Source organism: Oncorhynchus masou, chromosome 24, assembly GCF_036934945.1.
Source record: "Oncorhynchus masou masou isolate Uvic2021 chromosome 24, UVic_Omas_1.1, whole genome shotgun sequence".
NCBI classification, from domain to species: Eukaryota; Metazoa; Chordata; class Actinopteri; order Salmoniformes; family Salmonidae; genus Oncorhynchus; species Oncorhynchus masou.
In genome coordinates this window covers 76,940,086-76,962,342 of record NC_088235.1, presented here as the reverse complement: position 1 = coordinate 76,962,342, position 22,257 = coordinate 76,940,086, and the positions used below count along the sequence as shown (strand labels likewise).

Sequence of the window (22,257 nt, the reverse complement as noted above, 5' to 3'; positions counted from 1 at the left end):
TGTGATTGGCTGTAAAGATAACGGAGTAAAGTATGCTGCGCGAACCACAACGCTGAATAAAAAGGCATAGATATATGCAGAGCAAACGAACAGACGCAGATCCAATTAAAAAAGATGAACACTGTCCCTGAACAGGCAGAATCAGTAACGTATGCCACTCAGAACAAATACAGAGACCATGTCGACAGAAAATGGAAACAGGATTCATCGGACAGTGGTCTAAGGAGAAAAATATTAAAGAAGTGTTCAGGTACTGTGGATCAACACACGCAAGAGCCAAACTCTACGCCCAATGATTATCTCTCGTATCTATTCAGGGCACCCAGGGGTCAAAGCCAGTCTCAGGAAAGCCAGAGAATCAGTATTCTGGACCAACATGACCCAAGAAATGAAACATTTTGTGGCTGTGTGCGCATATGTAATGCTAATCTACCTAAGCAGCAAAAGGAAACGCTGCAGCCACATACCAACCAACACATCCTTGGTCTAAAGTGGGAATGGATCTGTTCACAGTAAAGAACGTTCCTTTTCTGATTTATAGTGAACTACAATTCAGATTTTTGGGAGGTGGAGAAGGTGATTTGACACAACAGTCAGTTGCATCATCGACTGTTGTAAGCAGCAGTTTAGCAGGTATGGCATACATGGTGTAGTTACAGATAATGTGTCCCCGTTCACGAGTCAAGACTTTGCTTTGTTTGCAAAAGCCTGGGGAATTCCATCATGTGACCTCTTCACCATACATACCACAGTCAGAGTAATGGTAGGTCAGTCAGCAGTGAAAATAGCAAAGGCAATGCAGGCACAGATGTGTGGCAAGCAATTTTTGGCGTGGAGAAATACTCCCAAAGAGGGCTTCGGCAGCAGTTCTGTACAGCACCTAATGTCTACAGGCACCCACTCTGTTGCCAACAACTCCCAAGCTCCTCGCACCAAAGATCTTTGGGGATATTCAGGCACACAAAGTGCACATCAGGACAAGGACAGTTCAGCCCAGTTCAGGAGAGCATAGGACACAGGAGGGACAAATGGGAAGATCTTCTGGATGGTGTGGGCAGGACACATAATGAGGAGATGGAGAAGACCCCACCAGGGCAGTTCTCTGCTGACCATGCCTACACAATTTCAGGAGGCTGTGGTAGAGAACCTAAGGATCCCAGAGGTGCCCAATATGCTACCAGTGCGCCGCACTAGGACAAGGGCTAATGTGAGACTGCCCCTGCCGTATGGGCACTGTGGACAATTTTTTATTTTTAAATCTTTAAAAAAAAGTGTTTAATGTAAATAGGTATTTTCACTGTGGTATGAAGTGTTCGAGTTAACTCAAAATTAAAAGATGTTAAGATTGGTTATAATGCCAACCCAGAGATGGCACTAATGGGGGCACCTATCTAGGATATATAAACAGGTGCATTATGAGTGTCTGATTAGGATGTTGTAACATGCTATACCTGAATAAAGGATTATGCTTGAATTTGACCAAACTCAACAACGTGAGTTATTCACATTAAAACAGAGGTTGTGTGTTGTACAATAAGCAAATACACATCTTCGAACACTAGGCAGCGCTTCAATGATTATTCACCTCCTTGCCTGGAAACCCGACGTTGAATTGCAACGTTTGAAATCAGGAAAGTTTCCCCTGGCTCTACAAGCCAGAATGTTTAATCAAATTATATTTTAATGTACTTTAGAAGTTGGTCCTTTTGGCAGTAGAAATGGTAGACAATATATCCACAGGAAAGTATTACATCAACTTTTCAAAGTGCTGGAAGTGCATTCAGATTCCCATCACCTGAAACATGTGCACGAGTTCAGCAAGTATGCATGTATTTTTATTTTGTGCACATACTTAAATCTGAACACACTACCAGCACTTTGAAAAGTTTGTATGGATATATTGGGTTCACATTTCTACCGCCAAAAAGTCCAACCGCATGAACAACTGGTAAAGTATGTTAAAATAAATGTATTCAACATTCTGGCTTAGAGGTTGAGAGAACTTTCCTGATTCAAACACTCATTTCTGCCATACGGAATTCAACTTCAGTGTTCCAGGCAAATCATTACCCACTTTAGCCCATCTCATCTGATTGCTGCACCCTTTATAGTCAATATACCAGAGGGGTGTGGTAGGATACAATTGCTACTTTGTGGAAGCCCTGACCATTTTTTTCAGTGGCATATGAATGGCAAAACATTTTACAAGGTGTGGAATGCAAGTTCTGTCAAAAATATTCACATAATCAGAAAAGTAGACCATGGGTTAAGTCTTTAATATTCATCCTTGGTATAAGGCGCCACTACAAAGAAATTAAAATATTACAGCAACGTTAACTCTCCTTTCAACAATACAAATTCAATTGCAACATCCTCCAAAGATAAAAGTTAAAACGGTGCTGCGCAGATGCTCTTTGTAAATAAAATCAATGAAAAGCACAATCTGCTTCTTACAAAACCTTAATGCACAAAGATACAGGATGTGAATAAGATCTTCAAAATGTTGCATGATTCAGTTTCGGTTAAAAATGTTCCCCCTTTTAGAACCTTCAGTCCACAGATATGACATTTCCTAGACAAAACAATGCAGGCACAAGGAAGAAAGTCTAAAGACTTATCTCTGGATTATTTCAGTAGATATCCATACTTTAGTTCTCGCTCAAGACATTTTCCCCCAGTAACACAAAAGACAGATTGTTAATAGGCAAGTTTACACGATAAATATATGGCTGCATATAATATCAGTCATTTTATAAGTGCTTCATTCCCTCAGCATGCTAGACTTAGACTGTGCAACATACTGTATGAGCCATCAGTCAACTCCTCTTAGACAAAACATTTTCTATTACCCAGTGATTCCCTTAAGTGTTTTGTGGCAAAAACAACTTGTACATAGCAGATTTTTTTCTCTTTCAGGTGTATCTTTCAGGTGTCCTGACAAATGTGTAGGCCTCTATAGACTATACGGAGTGCTTTTCAAAGAGCAATGTTTTCAAAGTGTTTTTCTTTACATTACAGCTTTAGAATTTGAAATGTGTCATTGCCTGCAATTTAGGCACAATGAACTGTACATTCTTAAAACATACTTTAATTGACCCATGTCTTTGTATTTAAAACCTCCTGAATAACAGGGCTTCACCCCGGACCCATCAGCAAAACTCATCCTCATCTACAGAACTCATCTCAATTCATGCACCTAGATGAGGAACTCCTGCAGTCTTCGGTATATAATAACACATTTGAACTAGCCTGTGCAGTATAGGATTAAAGCTAGTCTTCAATAAGAAAATCAGGGGAATAAGCTAAAAGAGCTTTGTTACAATGTAGATATCCATGTAAGAGTACTTACAATACATAGAAGACAATGGTAAGTAACAGTGGTTCGTACAGGTACTGAAAATAGGAGCGCTTCAGTAGCTGAGTGGGCAAATATTCTGGAAATGGAATGATTCAATCATTTAGCCTGGTTCCAGATCAGTTTGTGCTTTAGCAAACTCCTGACGATCGCTTTCATGCCATAAATACATGAAGAGGACTTGGACTGAAGCACATGCAGATCTGGGATCAGGCTATCAGTCATTAGCTCCTTAATCTCAGTCAGTCAGTGACGTTAACGTCAATCTTCAGCACGATTTGAAGTACATCTACAGTATGTTACAGTACAGAATGCATGGGAGAGAATTATAGTAAATAATCTTTACCTTTCCCCTCCCGTTCTCTCCTCCCTCTAGGGGAGGCAGAAATGTTACGACTAAGTCAGTTATATTCATATAGATTTTGAGAATAAAAATAAACGTAAAGGATGTGACATTCTGCCAGTATAGACTACTAACCTGCTCTAGCCTGGGTGCCAGTCCGTTTCTGCATTACTCCCCTATCATTCTTATGCCAACATTAGAAGCAAAACCAGGCGGCGCCCAGGCTAACACTGCTCTGGGAGAGATCAAGCATCCACCTCTTCTGCATCCTCCTTCTTGTCTTTCTTTCCCTCCCCCTCTCCTTCTCCCGTCTCGCTCCCATCCCGTCTGCGCTTGCGGTTCCGAGCGCTGGCCTTGGACGCCGGCAGGGAGTCCATCCCCAGAACCTTGTGGATCTGACGGAACGCCAGCAGTCGCAGAGCATGCTGGAACCAGAGAAATGCGAGGAGAAGTGGATCAGTGGACTGCAAACACATTCCGTTCTCACACATATCAATGGGTGAAAATCAAACACGAATGGAGTGTAACCAAAGCTAGCACTTATAACTAAGGGGTTAAGTTAGGTGGATCTGTACCCATATAGTTTATCCATGATTACTTTACAGAAATCTGTATTCAACGTCTTCTGTATGCCGCCCCTTTTCCCAATCTAAGGTGGTAGACTTCCAAAAGTTACTGTTGATTATGCCCAATCACATGGTGAGAGTGTGGTAGTGACAGTACCTGCGCGCTGGCAGTAATGTCTTCCCGGGCTTGCTTGGTCATGTTCCCCAGAGCATCGGTTTGGGCTTTCTCACAGGGGTCCAGCAGCCCAGGACCGTCTGAGAGAATGAACACAAATCACTCAAACTGCTATATATAGACTACTGCTACATTATTTATATTGTTCCACTCACTGCTTACATACCACCGCTCTGAACAACTTCTGCTTCAAGAATGTAAAGTAACACTGCTAGCTATGTATACCGCTGACAAAGCACGCTGTACAGTTCAAAATGCAAGTTTCCCCTGAATGACCTGTCGGACGCACTAGAGAACAAAGAGGGTCCAGGTCAAAACAACTGCAGTAAATGTGAGCGCACCCTGGCTAACTAATACTGTCAAACTCCCTCACCTGGCAGTAGGATGCCCGTGGCGATACACTCCAGGACCCTACGCATAGCTTCCCCTGGGCTGAGGGGCCCTGTGGCACTGCTGATGGCCTTCTCTACCAGCAGCTCCATAGCCTAAACACAGGGAGTTCACACATACCACGTAAGACACAATTAAGAACTAATGTCAATTAGCTTCGTAAAAAAAAGAAAGAAAGAAAAGAAGCTGAACACAGAGACAGAACATCCTCACCCAGGCTGGCATCTTGCCCCATGTCGGCACACGCTGGCACAAATCACGTAACAGTCGAATGATGATCACACAGGACTGTAGACCGTTGGCACGAGCCTGTAGATACCACACACACACACACACCTGTTACAGTGCACTGTTTCACCTAGGCCTGTTTATGGACCATGTTTATGAAGATTCTGGGACTCAGTACTTAGGCGTTAGTCCCAGATCTGTTTGTGCGGTCTTGACAACTCCATTGCTGTCTTAGTCACGATCTGGGACTCTGGATACTTAGGAGTGAACATGTTTGCCATTGTACATATTCTCTTTACCTGGAACCACTTGGCATGTCTCAGAGCAGCTAGGTACTCCAGGCACTTCCTTTGGTTCAGAACATCAGGAGGGTCTTTCTCAGGCACCCCTACAGTAGGAGAGGAACACACTGGCTCATTGATTACTGCTCTCACTCGTATGACTGTGTCCATCAGACCCACCTACAGTACTGTTTCACCCAGTTTCTCATGAGTTATGGGTAATAAAGAGAGATAATGAAAGTCGGGAGGAAATATTAAGTGATTGCATTGGATGTGTTGAGTAACAAAATATGACAAACAGGGTAATTCAACTACTTTACCACTAATCCCTTCCATGGTAAGAAAATGTGCCAATAATGCATTCGATTTGGGAACTTAAGGAACTTTGATGTGGGACTTGTTAATGCATCCATTGCCATATCATGCTATTTATCAATAGACATATTGAAGTGAATAGACATATGAAATGTCAAATGGTAACTCCTTAGTAATTTAGAGCTGTAATTTCACAAGATAAGCTACAGTAGCACAATGGGGCTTTCCATGTTCCATGTGGCAAGAGTCGTAGATGTTAGCGCCTCTGTTACAGGGGGGAATGCATGTACATACTGTATGTTTTGCCAAGGTCTGCTGATACAGGCGGACAAACTGATCAACAAACCCAAACAACAACTTAAGCAATGGGAAATATAAATTTTGAAACCTTTTCCAAGTACGGGTATTTACAGTAATAGAAAAAAGGGGAGATCAGCTCACATAGGTGAGGGAGTGTTTTGCATCTCACAATGGTTCTACGAGTAGGCCGCAATGCGACAGGGGTTTCACTGTATAGCAGACTAATCAATTCAACAATCTCGTCCCAACTTCAATAGAGACCATTGTGTGGGGATAGAATGACACTCCAACACCTTGTCAATCAATACTTTGATGATGCCGTTTCAGTTAACAGGGATAAGAGAGGTTTCATGGCACCTCTTAAAACCCCATTAGCAACTATTAACTAACTATTGATAAGATGATGAAAAATTGACATTAGCCTAGATGGAGATTAATAGTAACAAAATTACATTTAAATTGATATCAAAAGTGATACAATTATTCCTGCATGTCATGTTAATGGAAGCACACTCATCCCTGGGCATCATCTTTGTATAGTTCATCACTTCCATTGTTTTTCTTGGTTTCCCCTGGGCGTGTCCATAGACACACACACACACACACACATACAAATGGCATAGAAAGGTCGGAGAGCCCTGCTTTAGATTTCCATATCGGACAAAGTAAAGTGGAAAACAGAGGGACTACTGGTACTGGAAATAATGGATAAATTAAAACAAGAGACAAATGAATGGGCGAGTCAATTCACTTCATACCTTCGAGGGCCGGGAGGGGAGAAACAAAAGTGTTATTCTACGAGATCTACCACATTTGGATGAAAGTCTATGGGCTTGGTTAAAAGTCCCATTTTTTTATTTTCTTTTTTTGAGTTTGAGCTTTGGAAGACACAGTGCATTTATTGGACTGAAAGCTTGGCTTCTCTAACCTTTCTCAGCCGCTTTGTCTCCTGCCTTTTCCTCCTTCTCAGGGGCAGGGTCCTCCCTCATCAGCGGCGAAGTTAGAGAGATGGTGACCTGCATTTTTGGCTCCTTGCTCGAAAAAATCACGATGTTGGCTTCCTCAGGGTGAGCCTGTACCTCATACTGATCTTCAGAAAATGTCTGCCGGTTAAAAGGACACTTTGGATTACTCACTACAGAGGGGGGTATCTTTTTGGACTGGGGGCGGGGTGGGTTTGTTTGATGGGGCACTGGATTGATCTTAACTATGTATTTGGCGCTAGATATTCAAATAATTTCTCAATAGCTGCATTTAACTTTAAAGAAATGCCCATTTATATAATCTTGTGGAAGTGGACAAATGCTTAAGGGACAGTAATTCTATTAACAGGTTTTTTCTTTGGGGGGGGGGGCTTCATGTAACCTTAGGGGAGTACATGTTTAAATATAGCCCCAGTCTCTGTAGGGTACAGGTGTCATGACTCATAACCAGGCAGTGGTACTAAAGATCAGTCAAAAGCACTTCTGATGAAAAACACTATTATACCAGAACTTCAGAGGAAGGAAATGCGACACACACCACAGTCTAATATGCAAATGGAATTTTTTAATAAGACCTGGGTTCAAATAGTATTTGGTTTCTTTCAAATGCTTTGGACATTTAACTGAACCTGCTGGAGTGCCAGATGTGAAAATCCAGCAATCATTTTTGTTGACGATTCCATTGTGCCAGACAAGCTCATAACGTAAATCAGGCTAAAGCATTTGAAAGAAAACAAATCCCATTTGAACACAAGTCTTTTTGGTATAGGTCCTTTCCTTGACTGTTTCTTCGTGAATAGTCTTGATGCCCATCTGTAGGCTAAATGTTGTGACCACTGGTAAGGCACAGACTGGTATTGTGTCCCATCAGCACTAATCTTGGCGTCTCAGGCACCACAGATGCAAATACACGTTTCACTGTTCAGAGGATTGCAGGTTTAGGAACTGAACTCTGCAATACAGACAGAGGGGAAACCGCTCTCCTTGAATCATTAATGATACAGTGTTACCTTACAGTAAATTCATTTTCTAGTGTTGGTGCAGCCCTGATGACAACCTCATGACATGAAGTCAAGAGCTGTGGTTTGTCATTTGATTATGAAAATCAGACTTTTGACCAAATATAGCATCAAAGATGATCGGGAAAAGTCCCCAACTGTTCCTTATAACGGTTGACATGTTATTTTCTGGTGTATAATCCAACAGCATGTAGAAAAACCACACCATCTCATACACAGTGGATCCCAAAAGATATGATTCCACTTAAGGGAAGATGAGAATTATCTTACCGTCAGTTCTTTGGGCAACTGCTCAGCGATGTCTTTCAGTAGAGAGAGGGTGGGCTTCTTGGCAGCCAGCAGGATGAGCTCCACGTTCCTGTCCCCGTGGAGCAGCAGGCCCTTGGCCAGAATGCCAACCCTCATCACCCCCTTCAGCATACGGGCCGCCTGAGTGTCAGGTCTACACACCAGGGGTCAGAGGTCAAGCAGGGATGGGTAAACAAAAATACACATCAGGCTACATGCTAAGGTTGAGCGATGAATGAAATGATACATTGTCCTGTCCAAACATCGTTGATATACATTTGTATCTTCTATGCGTTGCTCAAAGAGAAGTCAATTGGCGGGAAGAAAGCAATATGAAAGACACATTGCTCGGCCTAAACAGTGTTAGACCTAGTTCTTTTTTAAATTTTTATCTAGTCTCGGCTGCATGATTTTCAAATTGGTAGGGCTATGATTCATATTAGTTATATTAGCCTACCTTTTAAAAACGAATATTATAGCCATATCAAGTGTAGGCTAATTGGTTATTTGATCTTGATCTGTGTAAGCGCATTTGCAACATTCTTCCATTAAGTTACTTTCCAACAGTTTGACTGTAAAACCTCTGTCAACATTTACAAGTCCATCTTCCTACCGAGTTTGCTACTCTTGGACAGAGAAGGTGAACATGCTGGTGTTCCTTGCCAGAAACCTTTAGGTAGGCCGTAGATGTGGTTAAAACAACTAGACCTAATGGTTCCTCGTTGCACTTCATTTAATTTGAAATGCCTATATTCAAAGCTGAAAGACCTATAGGATAAACTAAAATATTCTGTCAAACCTTGAAAGACTTGTTTTTTTTGCACTAATTTCAGTTATTTTTATTTACATTTTGTCTACTTTATTTTGTAACTTGTAGGCTTATATTTAGGATTTGTACAGTTCAGTAGGCAAAAGGCATATACTAATAGGTCTATTCGTTATTAGCATAAGCCAATGTTCATTCAAGTGTTAGAGCGTTATAGGCTAAATCAATTATTTGATCTGATTGTGCATTTATATAAGTCAAAAACAATCTGTAAGCTATTTGAAACACACTTTTGTTCCAGCTTATTGAAAGTGCTGCTGTGGGAGCTTATGCCCAATTGCCCGTTACACAATTCAAGGACAGTAACAAAGACTTCAACAATATTATACATATTCGTTAATACGTTTAAACCTCTCAAAGTACCTTTCACTGCTACTTTTACTGACAGTAGCCTGTGTGTAGGCCTATATTATTGGCTTTTTGGTTTGCAAGGAGGGATTTTCTGACGGCAAAGTTGATTTTGCCCAAACTTTCGTCAAGTAAAGCAGAAAAGTACCAGGTTTGTTCAAACTTCCTATTTGATTGGTTCAACTTGCAATGGTTTGTTCTCCCTCTCATTATTACTATATTATGTTTTCATGTAGGATATTTGCAAAGAGAATTGAGATGGAACGCCGCTAGACCTATAGATTCATTTGATGGTTGATATTGAAAGAGTAGGCTAGTATGCCAACAACTCACATTTTAATTGAATGGGAAAATGGGGAAAGAGAGAAATCAAGATTTTAAAAACAATAAGCCAGATAACGGAGTGTCCACTGCAAAAGGCCCATGATCATCCGACGGAGGGGAGGGGGAGACAGACCTTACCTGACATTTTTGCGCAGATTTAGTGCTCTCTCTACAATCAACATAGTTATACAATTCACAAAATGCAAGAGAACAAACACATATGTATCGAAATGTATTAGGCTATGGCAAATAGGAAAGTGTGCACACAGTGTCCTCACAGACTCCGGAGGAGCAGACAAACTCATATATAAAAAAATGTTTGTGTGACATCACGATGGCTGTCAAACATCGTCGATAGACTATGCAATCCTGAAAGCTCCCCCCCAACCCTACTACACGCCGATGGCCCACACCAGGAGGGAACAGCATTACAGAACATCCCAATAAAAAAGGTGTGCACTAGTACAGACCCATACAGCTCTTACCCTTTCTCGCCAGCATCAGCCTCTGTATCAATCTTAGGAGCAACAGCGGGGGGCTCTTTCTCCAGCAGGGAGTCAGACACCAGTTTGAGGGCTCGCTCAGAGTGGGACACAATCCTCTGCACCGCCTGCAGCTCCTCCTCCACAGGGTAGACGGTGGAGTGTTTGGCCATGATGTGGCGGTCGTCTGGGGAGTCCGGCCGACGCACGGGCTGCTAAGGGGAGAAGAGAAGAGCTGAAACACGTCTGGAAACAAACTGAAAAGCTAAATACATCAATCCTGGTTGCACCAGTTTTCCCTCAAGTGATCAAGTTCACGTAGACCGAACATTGATTGAAACATTGATTCTCACCAGTAGGGGTGGCACTGGCATGCCAGGCCGGCTCATGAGTGGAGGGGGGGGCATCCTGCGTCTCTGCTCCCCCCAATATAGCTGATCCTCCTCCATCCTCCTCCAGTACATGTCCTCCTCATAGCGCCTGGCAGAGGATACAAATACAGCACAGGATTATTAAATATTCAAACTGGGTAGGTTTTCTGCTGAGTTACCCGTCTGATGCTGATCAGGAGTTATAAGACATCTTTGAGACTGTTGAAAGGTATTTGGCCAGATTATGCAGGGGCATTCAAGAGTTTTCAGCACTTAAGATGTTGGGTTTCAGAACTATATGGGTAGTGGACTCAGCAGCAGGGTTCCGCTGCTCTGCCTTCCTCTGAAATCATCTCCAAGAAAAAATAACTATAGGGAGAAGTTGCCCCTAAGCACTGCTCAGACCTTAAGAGATTTTGGCAATTAAGCCCTTTTTCAGTTGAACTCGACGATAGGTTTTTTAAATTTGATCTCTGCGTGTAGTTTAAAAGGCAGTTAAAGTTAGTTTCGCAAGCCATTGCTAACGAGCATTAGCGCAATGACTAAGTCTATAAGTATAGCTATAAGTATGTGCAATGATTGGAAATCTACAGGTACAGCTGTACATGCTAGTTAGCAATTTCAATAACACTAGTTAGCAACTCCCTTCAAACTGCACGCAGAGAGATAAAAATGGTATCCATTTGACTTTGGGTAAGTAGAAAAGGGCTTAATTGGTAAAATCTCGCACTGTTTAACCCCAAATGGATGACAAGGATTTTTGGGGCGAGTAAGCTTGATCCTAGATCTATGCCTCAGCAAGGGCTCTGACCTCATCTCTGTGTGCCAGCTGCTGTCTGGCTCTCACCTCATCTCTGTGTGCCAGCTGCTGTCTGGCTCTGACCTCATCTCCAAGTGCCAGCGCTGCTCATCATCCCTCTGTCTCTTCAGCACAGCCTTCTGTTTCTGTTTCCTAAGTTTGCCCTCCTGCAGTTTCCTGGCCCGGTTACTGGGCTTGATCTCCACCGGCAGCTCTGGGTTCACCTTCTTCTACAGGAGGGGAATGAAGGGATAGTAACAATGTCAAGAGCTGTCATTCATACAGCAGCAGTCAAAAAATTTGGACACCTACTCATTACAGGGTTTTTCTTTATTTTTACAATTTTCTAAATTCTAGTGAAGACAAAAACAATGAAATAACACATATGGAATCATGTAGTGTTAAACAATCTAAAAAGTGTTCAACAAATCAAAATATTTTTAGATTTGAGATTCTTCAAAGTAGCCACCCTTTGCCTTGATGACAGCTTTGCACACTCTTGGAATTCTCTCAAACAGAGGTAGTCACCTAGAATGCATTTCAATTAACAGGTGAGCCTTCTTAAAAGTTGATTTGTGAAATTTCTTTCCTTCTTAAATGCACTTGAGACAATAAGTTGCGTTGTGACAAGGTAGGGGGGTATACAGAAGATGGTCTTTTACCAAATAGTCCATATTATGGCAAGAACAGCTCATAAGCAAAGAGAAATGACAGCCCATTATTACTTTAAGACACAAAGTTCAGGCAATATGGAAAATGTCAAGAATTTTGAAAGTTTCTTCAAGTACAATCGCAAAAACCAAGCGCTATGATGAAATTGTCTCTCATGAGGACCGCCACAGGAATGGAAGACCCACAGTTACCTCTGCTGCAGAGGACAAGTTCATTAGTGTTACCAGCCTCAGAAATTGCAGCCCAAATAAATACTTCAAGTAACAGACATCTCAACATCAATTGCTCAGAGACTACGTAAATCAGGCCTTCATGTTCGAATTGCTGCGAAGAAACCACTAAAGGACACCAATAAGAAGACGATTTGCTTGGGCCAAGAAACACAAGTAATGGACATCAGACCGGTGGAAATCTGTACTTTGGTCTGAAGTCCAAATTGGAGATTTCTGGTTCCATCCACCACGTCTTTGTGAGACATGGTGTGGGTGAACGGATGACTCCGCATGCGTTTCCCACCGTAAAGCATGGAGGTGGTGGTGTTATGGTGTGGGGGTACTTTGCTGGTGACACAGTCTGTGATTTACTTAGAATTCAAGGCACACTTAACCAGCATGGCTACCACAGCATTCTGCAGCAATACGCCATCCCATCTGGTTTGCGCTGAGTGGGACTATCATTTGTTTTTCAACAGGCCACCAAACTGTGTTAGGGCTATTTGACCAAGAAGGAGAATGATGGAGTGCTGCATCAGATGACCTGGCCTCCACAATCCCCTGACCTCAACCAAATTGACATGGTTTGGGATGAGTCAGACAGCAGAGTAAAGGAAAAGCAGCCAACAAGTGCTCAGCATATGTGGGAACTCCTTCAAGACTGTTGGAAAAGCATTCCAGGTGAAGCTGGTTGAGAGAATGGCATGTGTGCAAAGCTGCCATCAAGCCAAAGGGTGGCTATTTGAAGAATCTCAAATATAAAACATTTGTTTAACCCTTTTTTGGTTACTACATGATTCCATATGTGTTATTTCATAGTTTTGATGTCTTCAGTGTTATTCTACAATGTAAAAAATAAAGGAAAAAAACCTTGAATGAGTAGGTGCCCAAACTTTTGACTGGTACTGTACATTCACACACACACACCTAGTGAGTAGTAGGCTCTCAAACTGAAAAGTATGCATATAGCCGTCATGCAAATCAATTATAATTTGATGTAAATTACATAATTCAACTGATGGCCAAATGACAAGGGGGCGACAGGACATTGCAAGCAATTTCTACATCCTGCCTAAACAAAGTCTGCCATCTAGTGGTGCTAGTTTTGCTGTGACTCAAAGTGTTCAATGCTTACGTTACAGTCAATTCATTTTGCCAGTACAATAAGTACATTGTAGTACGTAGCGGTTAGCTCTAGAAACACCTTGCACAAATGTTGCGCTATATGATGCACTTTCTGACCTTGTACTGCAGCCGGTGCCTGCGTCCCTTTAGGTGCATGTCTTTAGCGTTGGGGTCATTGAAACTGCATTCACAGAGTTTACAGTGGAAGCGAATCACCTTCCCATCATCATTACGCACCTTCCCATCATCAAAATGGAAACTTGCATTAGAACATACCATAACCTTTGCATAATTTACAAATGATTAGTGAATCAAGAAAAACAACTCCTACCTCCTCCACATAGTCATGTCCCACAGGCTGGACGTCCCCCTGCCCCCCCACTCCTTCCCCATCCTCATCGTCACTCGTGGTCTCGCTCTTAGAAGCGGTTGCTAACTGCTTGTCCTCATCCACCTTGGCTGATGGAGGGGTGGCCAGCTTGTTGGCTGTCAAGAGGAAGGCCAAATATTAGTACGGTGCAACTTAGAAGTATAGTTTGAGTCCGAAATTACTGCTTCAATTATCCATCATTGGTTTAATCTGTCAGCACATATCATAGTCACAACTACTAAACACAAGATTTCTTGGGAAGATTTACCAAGAAGGGTTATTTTGGGTGTGATTTGCTTCTTCACAGGTGCTGGGGCCTTGACGGCGTTTACGACCACCGGTTTGGGTGACGCTACAGGGGCAGTTGACGTGACGACAATAGGGGTCGTCTTCCCAGCGGTCGACGTTGAGATAATCGGAGCATTGTTCACTAAAATGGGTTCAGTTGACGGTATAGGTTTGCCTAGTTTGGTGTGGAGCTTCACCACCTATACAGGGTTAAATAACACAAACCATTGTGAGCTGGGATATCACATAAATACCTGATTAAAAGTGGTACACTAACGGAACACCAACATTTACAACTATCACAGAGCTGATCTAGACAAATTAACTAGCTAAACAGTGCTTTAATTAGCTAGCTAAACAGGGCTTCAATTAGCTAGCTAGCTGCCTGATGTTTATCTTCCTGTCAGTGCAGCTGTGCTACCTTCTGGTGCTTGGCCCCTCGGATATGGGCAGCGTACGCGTCTACGCCAGTGCAGGCAACGTCACATAGTTCACAGCGCAGCTGGGTCTGAATCCCCCGGGGCCCATTGCTCCCCACCGCGCTGCCAGATTTCAGAGCAGCCTCCTTCTTCTTGTGCTTCTGGCCCTCGAGGTGTTCCCGGTACGTCTGCAGAGAAATCCATTCAACAGGTAATTCAACATACCGAGAAAAACAAACCTGCAAAAAACATTGAATGTCAACCCTGGGTTTCCCTGGGTTTGTCAACCCGTGCTACCTTGTCCTGGACCTACTGTTTTCGACTATCTCTCTCTACCGCACCTGCTGTCTCTAACTCTGAACTGACATGTACTCCTGAGGTGCTGACCTGTTGCACCCTCTACAACCACTGTGATTAATATTATTTGACTCTGCTGGTCTTCTATGAACGTTTGAACATCTTGGTCAGGTTCTGTTACAATCTCCACCCGGCACAGCCAGAAGAGGACTGGCCACCCCTCAGACCCTGGTTCCCTTTCAGGTTTTTTCATAGGTTCCAGTCTTTCTAGGGAGGTTTTCCTACCCACCGTGCTTCTACATCTGCATTGCTTGCTGTTTTGGGTTTTAGGCTGGGTTTTTGTATAGCACTTTGTGACATCGGCTGATGTAAAAAGGGATTTAAATACATTTGATTGATGTTAAAATATTGTACATTCAGTTGACTCTGTAGTCGTTACGTCCGTTGCCAACAAATGACCTGTCCCTCTCATAACGTATCACCCAGACAGTTCACCACTACCTGCGGGCCAGCACAGCTGATCTTGCAGATGTCACAGTAGTGCAGCTGGGGCTGCTTGGGTGGCCCTTTGGGCTTCTGCAGCCTGTTCTGGTGGAACATGGGCTTCTTGTAGGCGTTGACTGTGGGAGCGGTCACCATGTTGCTGCCCGCGTTGCTCCAGGAAGAGCTGGTGAGCTGCTTGTGAGGCAGCTGCATGGACGGCTGGGGCTGCTGGGGTGGCGGCTGGGGAGCAGGCAATTGTGCAGGTTGGTAGTAGGAGGGGGTGGAAGTGTAGCCACTCGAGTCATAAGTAGAGTAGCTGATGCCTAAGGTGAGAGATGGAGAGTTGAGATGGGGCAGAAGGGGGGGGGGGGGTCACACAGTAAAAACACATGCTGTGACAAATATGCAAGCTGTGCTTGCTTGAATTTCACAAGGGTTGATCCTGGCACTAAATGTGGAGCTCTGGGAGTGTGGGAAGAAGCTCTCTCTCTTACCCGAGTAGGAGGTGGCAGCTGTGGAGTTGAAGGAGGAGCAAGGGGTGTAAGACGAGATGGGAGTTGGAGGCTGCTGAACACTGGTGGACACTGGGTAGATGTTATAGCTGGTGGACACTGAGCTAGCGGGGGCCAGAGGCTTTAAAGCTGTGACCTGCCTCTGTGGTGGAGGGGGCTGGCTATACACCGTGCTGACTGGACTGTAGCCACTCTTCACACCTACAGGGAAGAAAAATAAATCATCAGTGTTGTTAAACAGGCTTAGCTCCAGTTACACGACATTCAATACACAGGCTTTTGCAGTATACCAGCAGCCAAGTTCTTTGGCACAATAGTATGTTCTCATGAATAGTGTATAAAACGATGCATTGTCACATTCAGAGAGAACCTTTCAAATTAAATCAGTGGCTCTTGCATTGCAGTGTTATGATTGTCTGTGTGGGATTACGCATGGGAATTAGGTTGGCAATGACTCACCTGTCTGGTAGTAAGCTTCCGTTGGTGTCCGCTGGGCTGGAGCTATACTTGTCTGGTAGTACTGCTTCGTCTCATAACTAGTGACTGCAGGTGGGCGTCCGTAACTGTAGTTATCCTGAAAGGTTGTTTTACAGAGTAACACACGCATAGCAAAAAAAAAGTGTATGCAAAACAGATTGTGACTTGAACATTCTTAAACTTTTCCCAGGTACTTGCATTTATATACAATAGCTAATAGATAAAACACGACGACAGCACACAACGGGATGCTAAAGAAAGGAAATGGAACTGACCGTTTCGGTGTATACCGGTAGCTGGTACGCCTGTGGGGTGGTGGTAGGTTGGGGCGTAGGGTCCGGCTGCCGATAGCCATAATCTGGGGGGGTAGGGTGGGTCTGGTAGGCCGCCAGGTAGGGGGCAGAGGCCACGGGCCTGGCTGCTTGTGCAGGGGCAGGGGCATAGGAGGCGGTCACTGCATGGGCCACGGCAGGAGCCGGCTGAACACTGTAGCTGGCTGTGGTGGGGTGGGCAAAGGCCGGTGGAGGCTGAACGCTGTGGTGACAGACAGGATGGAGAAGTTGGAGTGAAGAATGAGGCACATTGTAAACAGAAAATGCTCTGTCAAGCCCATCTCTAAATGGTAAGTGTGTAGTCTGAGTACTGTACAACTAGGCTATTTCCTGTAGTCAACATGTATTTTTCTCATCAAACACTGTTGCCTACCGAACATGAACATTTCATAATGTGGATTTAAAAACTTGTAGAAGAGTTCGAAGCTAGCATCTTCAATCAAAAGATATTTACAAACAGCATCAACTGTGGCTGTCTAGAGACAGGCCATCTATTAAATAGGATCATGCTTGATGCATTTACCTACAGCACACGCTGCCCTGATTTGTTGAGCCCCCAATTTACTGAAACACCAGTTTAAGTTAAACAATTACTCAAGGATGAGTCCTGAAAGAACTCATCACCTACAATACAGAAAATACTGCGCAGACTACGACACTCTACATGAAATCAATTTCCTGCAGAATATGCAGTGCCAAAAGGATGACCTTGCAAACAAAGCAACAGCCTTATCATTAGCATGGATTGTGATGCTAACAGACAGCATTCCCAACACAGGTGTTCTAAAATCATCTGTGTCAACATTTTGTCTGGAATAACCCAGCTTTGTTTCATGTGGGAAAAGGACATAAATGTAATGGATTATGGGAAGAATAAGCACCCAAATTAAAGCTGCGAAAATGTTTAGGCTGTTCCTCACACTGTACTGGTACACAACTACACACAAAGCAGACAATGCAAAGGAACTTGACCAAAGAAAGCAATGTTTCTATAAAAGTAGAGTACAATGACGTCGACAGTCAGGTAGCATATGTAATGATCCCGATTTATGCACAAAAATAATTATACATTATTACTGTACTCAACATCATCAGCCACTGCTGCACCACTAGTTCAGAGGCATCAACTGAGACTGAAAGCTGTCACTCAAATCAATAATAGGCCTACAGCAGATGCAGAATGAGCTGGCAACTAGTAGCTCTAGGCTGCCATGTAAACATCTGGGAAGTGTTCATGTATGGTGTTGACGGTTAAAAACAAAGTATTCTGACTGTAAAATAGGTTGCCAACATATTTCTAGGTTGCAGTTTGAGTTTGAAGCAGCAAAGGTTCCACCCTCTGGAATGCAAGGGTTACTGATCTGGTTGGCTGATAATACATTTGACATCTTAGTCATTTAGCAGACGTTCTTATCCAGAGCGACTTACAGTTGTGAGTGCATTCATTTCATAAAATGTTTTTCTAATTACTGGTCCTTGTGGGAATCGAGCCCACAACCATGACATTGCAAGCGGCATGCTCTACCAACTGAGCCACATGGAACATTATAGCCAAAACTAATATTATTCATTGTCACGGCTGCCAGGTTCACTTGACATGACTCTCTCTGGATATTATAATGACAGTACACAGACACTGACATTAGGCAACAATTGTTTATTTAGCAAGTAAAGTTAGCAAGAAGCTAGCTAACAAACTTGTCATTTTTCAAGGGGCAACTCCTCCCCAAAAAAGCTTAACCGGATGCTAGTTAAGCAGGACGAATTTTGGAATGTTTACATTTTAATCATTTAGCAGACGCTCTTATCCAGAGCGACTTGCAGGTAGTGCATTCATCTTAAGATACTGTAGCTAGGTGGGACAACCACATATCACAGTTATAGTAAGTACATTATTCAGAAAAGTCATGGCTACAAGGGAAATTAGTCAAGTGTGAGTGCTAGTTCAAGAGAGGCTGCAGCATTCTGGATAAGTTGGTGGCACAAGCAGGGAGCCCAGCCAACAGAGTTACAGTAGTCCAGACTGTAGAGGACAAGTGCCTGGATTATAGCAATGATAGGAGAGATAGCAATGATAGGAGAGACCATGTGATGATATGACAGAGCTGAGTAACTTGGTGTATAGCAAGAGGAGAGGGCCTAGAACCGAGCCCTGGGGAACACCAGTACTGAGTGTACATGGTGCAGACACAGATCCTCTCCACGTCACCAGGTAGGAGCGGCCTGCCAGGTAAGATGCAATCCAAGAGTGTGCAGAGCCCTGAGAGGGTAGAGAGGATGATCTGATGGTTCACAATGTGGCAGTGGATAGATCTAGGACAGGGGTACTGGAGTACTATTTGAGAAGGTCCGGTCACAAATTTCCTAGGTGGCAAAGGTCTGGATGGATAATGTAATTTATCAGCGTAGTAAGAAACCCCCACCTCACAACCCATGCGACCCCAAACTGTTCACACCCCTCTTGTTGGCGGAGAGAAGATTGCAGTTTTAAAGCAAATTTCCCACAATTCTACACATTGAGGCAGAGATTTTGAGGGCTGTTTTAAAGCTAATTTCATGCAATTCAACACATTCTTCCATGTCTTGTGCGTTTATATGCTAACAGGGGAGAGAGAGTCAGCTTTGGCAGTGCGGAAAGCCTCCTTGACACAGAAGTCTTGGTTGAGTGACCTGTCTTGAAGCCTCACTGGTTAAGGCCAAGAAGATCATTCTGAGAGATAACGACAGAGTTGGTCAGAGACTGGTGGAAAAGAGTTGCCTTGGGTTAGAGCAAGAAGCTTGAAATGTATAATGGTAGAAAGTGGCTTTAGCAGCAGATAGAGAGGAAGGGAAGGTAGAGAGGAGAGAGTGAAAGGATGATAGGTCCTCTGGAAGTTTAGTTTCCTTCATTTTCACTCTGCTGCCCGCAGTCCTGTTCTGTGAGCTCGCAATGAGTCGCTCAGCTACAGAGCAAGAGGGGAGGGCCAAGCCGGCCAGGAGGAAAGGGGACAGTGCGAGTCATAGGATGTAGAAAGGGAGGATAGTAGGGTCGAAGAGGCAGAATCAGGAGGGAGAAGGATTTAGCAGAAGGGAGAGATGATAGAAGAGGAGAGAGTAGTGGGAGAGAGAAAGCGAAGATTGCGATGGCGTATGACCATCTCGGTAGGGGCTGCGTGCCTATGGTTGGAAGATAGGGAGACAGAAAAGGAAACAAAGTGATCAGAGACCTGGATGGGGTTTAAAGTGAGATTAGCAGGTGAGCAGCCTCCTAGAAATGATGAGGTCAAGTGTATTGCCTGCCCTGTGAGTGGGAGGGGATTGGGAAAGGAAGGGTGAGGTCAAAACCGGCAAGGAGGGGAAAGAGAAAGTTGGAAAGAAATGCATTGAAGGCAGACGTCGGGAGGTTGAAGTCACCCATTACGAAGAGTGGTGAGCCATCTAAAAATTAGCTTATCAAAGTGTCAAGCTCATTAAGGAACTCTAAGGGCACCTGTTGGGCAATATATGACAATGTTAAGCTTGAGTGGACAAATGACAGTATGGAATTCAAATGAGGAGATGGACAGGTGAGTGAGGGAGGAGAAAATAGAAAATCGGCATTTAGGAAAAATGAGCAGCCCTGTGCCACCACCGCGGCAACCAGATGCTCTCGGAGTACAAGATAAAATGTAGTCAGATGTAGAGCAGCTGGAGTAGCAGTGTTCTCTGGGGTGACTCATGTTTCTGTCAGGACCAAAACATCTAGGGACTGAAGGGCAGCATAGGCTGAGCAGGGTACACTAAATTAAAAGGGTTGCAGCCAACGGTTGGGGAGCGTCTGTAAAGCCTACATGTAGAGGAGCAGACTGGGATAGAACACACAGTTGCTAAAATGACATCTGAAAATAACTAGGTGAGATACTCAAGTGAGAGAGGTGTGGAGCCTTCCACTCTTTCCTTCCTCAAATAACTCAGTGGAGCCATTTTTGTTTCGGACCACAACAATCACAAATTGCACTGCCCCTTAATCAAGGTCGATGTGTCAACAATCTGCAAGTTATGAGCAGTCAGCAGTTCACACACCAAGGGAAGAAAGGCAGCACTTAAAGTAGATGGCCCTAGCTAGCAGAAAGACAGTACTAGACAACAAATTAAGACAAAGAATTATACTTCTCACTCCTGGTGAGATCAGGAGTCCTCTAGTTATATAAATATGTTAGAACAAAACAACCCTCTACATTTATAACAAGGAATCATGTCGGCTCTATTCATAGCATCTCTATCTGCAACTGAACGGCCTAAAAATGTAGCATATTCGCCCAAAATGTGACTGCTAGTTTGAAGCTGACCAGGGGCATATTCATTACGCCGATTTTTGTTGCAAAACGTTTCTTAAACGGAACGAAACGGGGGGGGGGGACTATCTGAATTTGTCCAATAATATAAACTTTAGTTTTCGTTGCAAAACGCAACTGTTTGGACTAATGATTACACCTCTGGACCTCAATTTAACTAATTCGTATGTCCCTACCGCTAGGAAAAAAAAGCTAACTAGCTAGCCATTTTACTACACAAATATCAAGCTAGGTACAGTAGCTAGTTAATCATCTTTGCTAAACGTTTGAGGTTTCATTACATTCCAAGTGCGAAGCTCTCCCTAGCCAGGAAAGAATGGAACCTGCTTTGATGCCTAACAGTAATGTTAGCTAGCTAACTAATCTGGCTAGCATATCCATTGCACTCCCAAGGCCTCGAGCTAGCAATATCGCACCGGCAATGAAGCGTTTGGAGGCATACTCGTCGCAACAAGACCCGGCGACGACTCGGGATGAGTGCATGCTACCCATAGCCAGAAGCTATGTAATTACCTGTACTGCGGACCGGCACCATGAGTGAACCCATAATAATTGCTTGCAGCCATCTTGGCATCTACTGTAACCGGACCACCAGACGGGATCCGCTATCTGTCACGTGTCCGTCAGGTACCATTCGCGCGCACGCTTGGATATTTAACCACATAGACGTCACAGGGGCTATAAAACTAAAGCATCCGTCCAATTATTTTTCACCGCCAAATGTGGTAGTGAGACGAGGTCTAATAGTGGGAGAGGATGGAACTAGGTGAAACTGGGCCGACATTCTGCAAATGTTATCATTGATGAAACATCGGATCAAAAAATATATGTTCCCAAAACTAGAATATGTTACGAACACAGTAAAGTTTTATAAACTTCACGCTTTGCCAAAGTCGCGTTGCTTAGAATGAATGCAATGCTGACTGAGTTTGTGCACACGCGCACTAAAGAGTAGGCGTTCCCTATCGGAAATATGAAAATATATGCTACCACGAGCCAATACGATCTTGCTTGCTCCGTGCTTGGCTTTGCCCACCTCCTTGCTTGTTCTGCCCACTATGCTTCCTTTGCTCACACTGTAAACGAGAGAGATGAACTATCTTGGGTTAGTTATAGACATCTATTGATTTAACTCGAGGTGCTGACACAATTAATATTTCGTCGTTTGAAACGATATCTACAAAGTATCAATTTCAGTTCAAATCCATATAATCCTAGGTATAGCCTACTGAACATTTATATTCTGTTTAAAAACTTTTCAAGCTGTGCAGAGTCCATCCCGACGCACCCGTCCTAGTGGAAAATTAAGCTAGTGGCAAATGAAGCGTGTATTGTTGGTCAGACAAGTGCCACATATAAGCCCT

At 43.6% G+C, this 22,257-nt stretch overlaps 1 protein-coding gene across 2 annotated transcripts; it reads right to left on the bottom strand.

Moving 5' to 3' along the window:
* Positions 1–2,255: 2,255 nt before the first annotated feature.
* zfr2 (zinc finger RNA binding protein 2) lies at positions 2,256–21,540 on the bottom strand. Of its 2 annotated transcripts, none has more exons than XM_064934977.1 (19): positions 21,407–21,540; positions 16,524–16,782; positions 16,231–16,345; positions 15,754–15,972; positions 15,278–15,582; positions 14,482–14,667; positions 14,041–14,260; positions 13,734–13,888; positions 13,520–13,639; positions 11,442–11,623; positions 10,577–10,703; positions 10,227–10,438; positions 8,226–8,397; positions 6,882–7,056; positions 5,357–5,445; positions 5,043–5,138; positions 4,813–4,924; positions 4,422–4,519; positions 2,256–4,123 (listed from the first exon to the last, which is right to left on the bottom strand). In XM_064934977.1, the coding sequence occupies exons 1-19, from the start codon at positions 21,457–21,459 to the stop codon at positions 3,944–3,946; spliced, it is 3,075 nt and encodes a 1,024-aa protein (XP_064791049.1). In that variant the 5' UTR covers positions 21,460–21,540; the 3' UTR covers positions 2,256–3,943. The 2 variants fall into 2 exon arrangements, with proteins under 2 accessions (XP_064791049.1, XP_064791051.1); XM_064934979.1 differs by having other exon boundaries at positions 10,227–10,435.
* Positions 21,541–22,257: the final 717 nt, after the last annotated feature.

Excerpts from the sequence above, each read along its gene's own strand:
- zfr2 (XM_064934977.1), bottom strand. The coding sequence starts at position 21,459 with ATGGCTGCAAGCAATTATTATGGGTTCACTCATGGTGCCGGTCCGCAG. Across the intron at positions 15,973-16,230 it reads GGAAGCTTACTACCAGACAG|GTGTGAAGAGTGGCTACAGT; the intron begins GTGAGTCATTGC and ends TCTTCCCTGTAG. Across the intron at positions 10,704-11,441 it reads AGCTGGCACACAGAGATGAG|GCGCTATGAGGAGGACATGT; the intron begins GTGAGAGCCAGA and ends ATCCTCTGCCAG.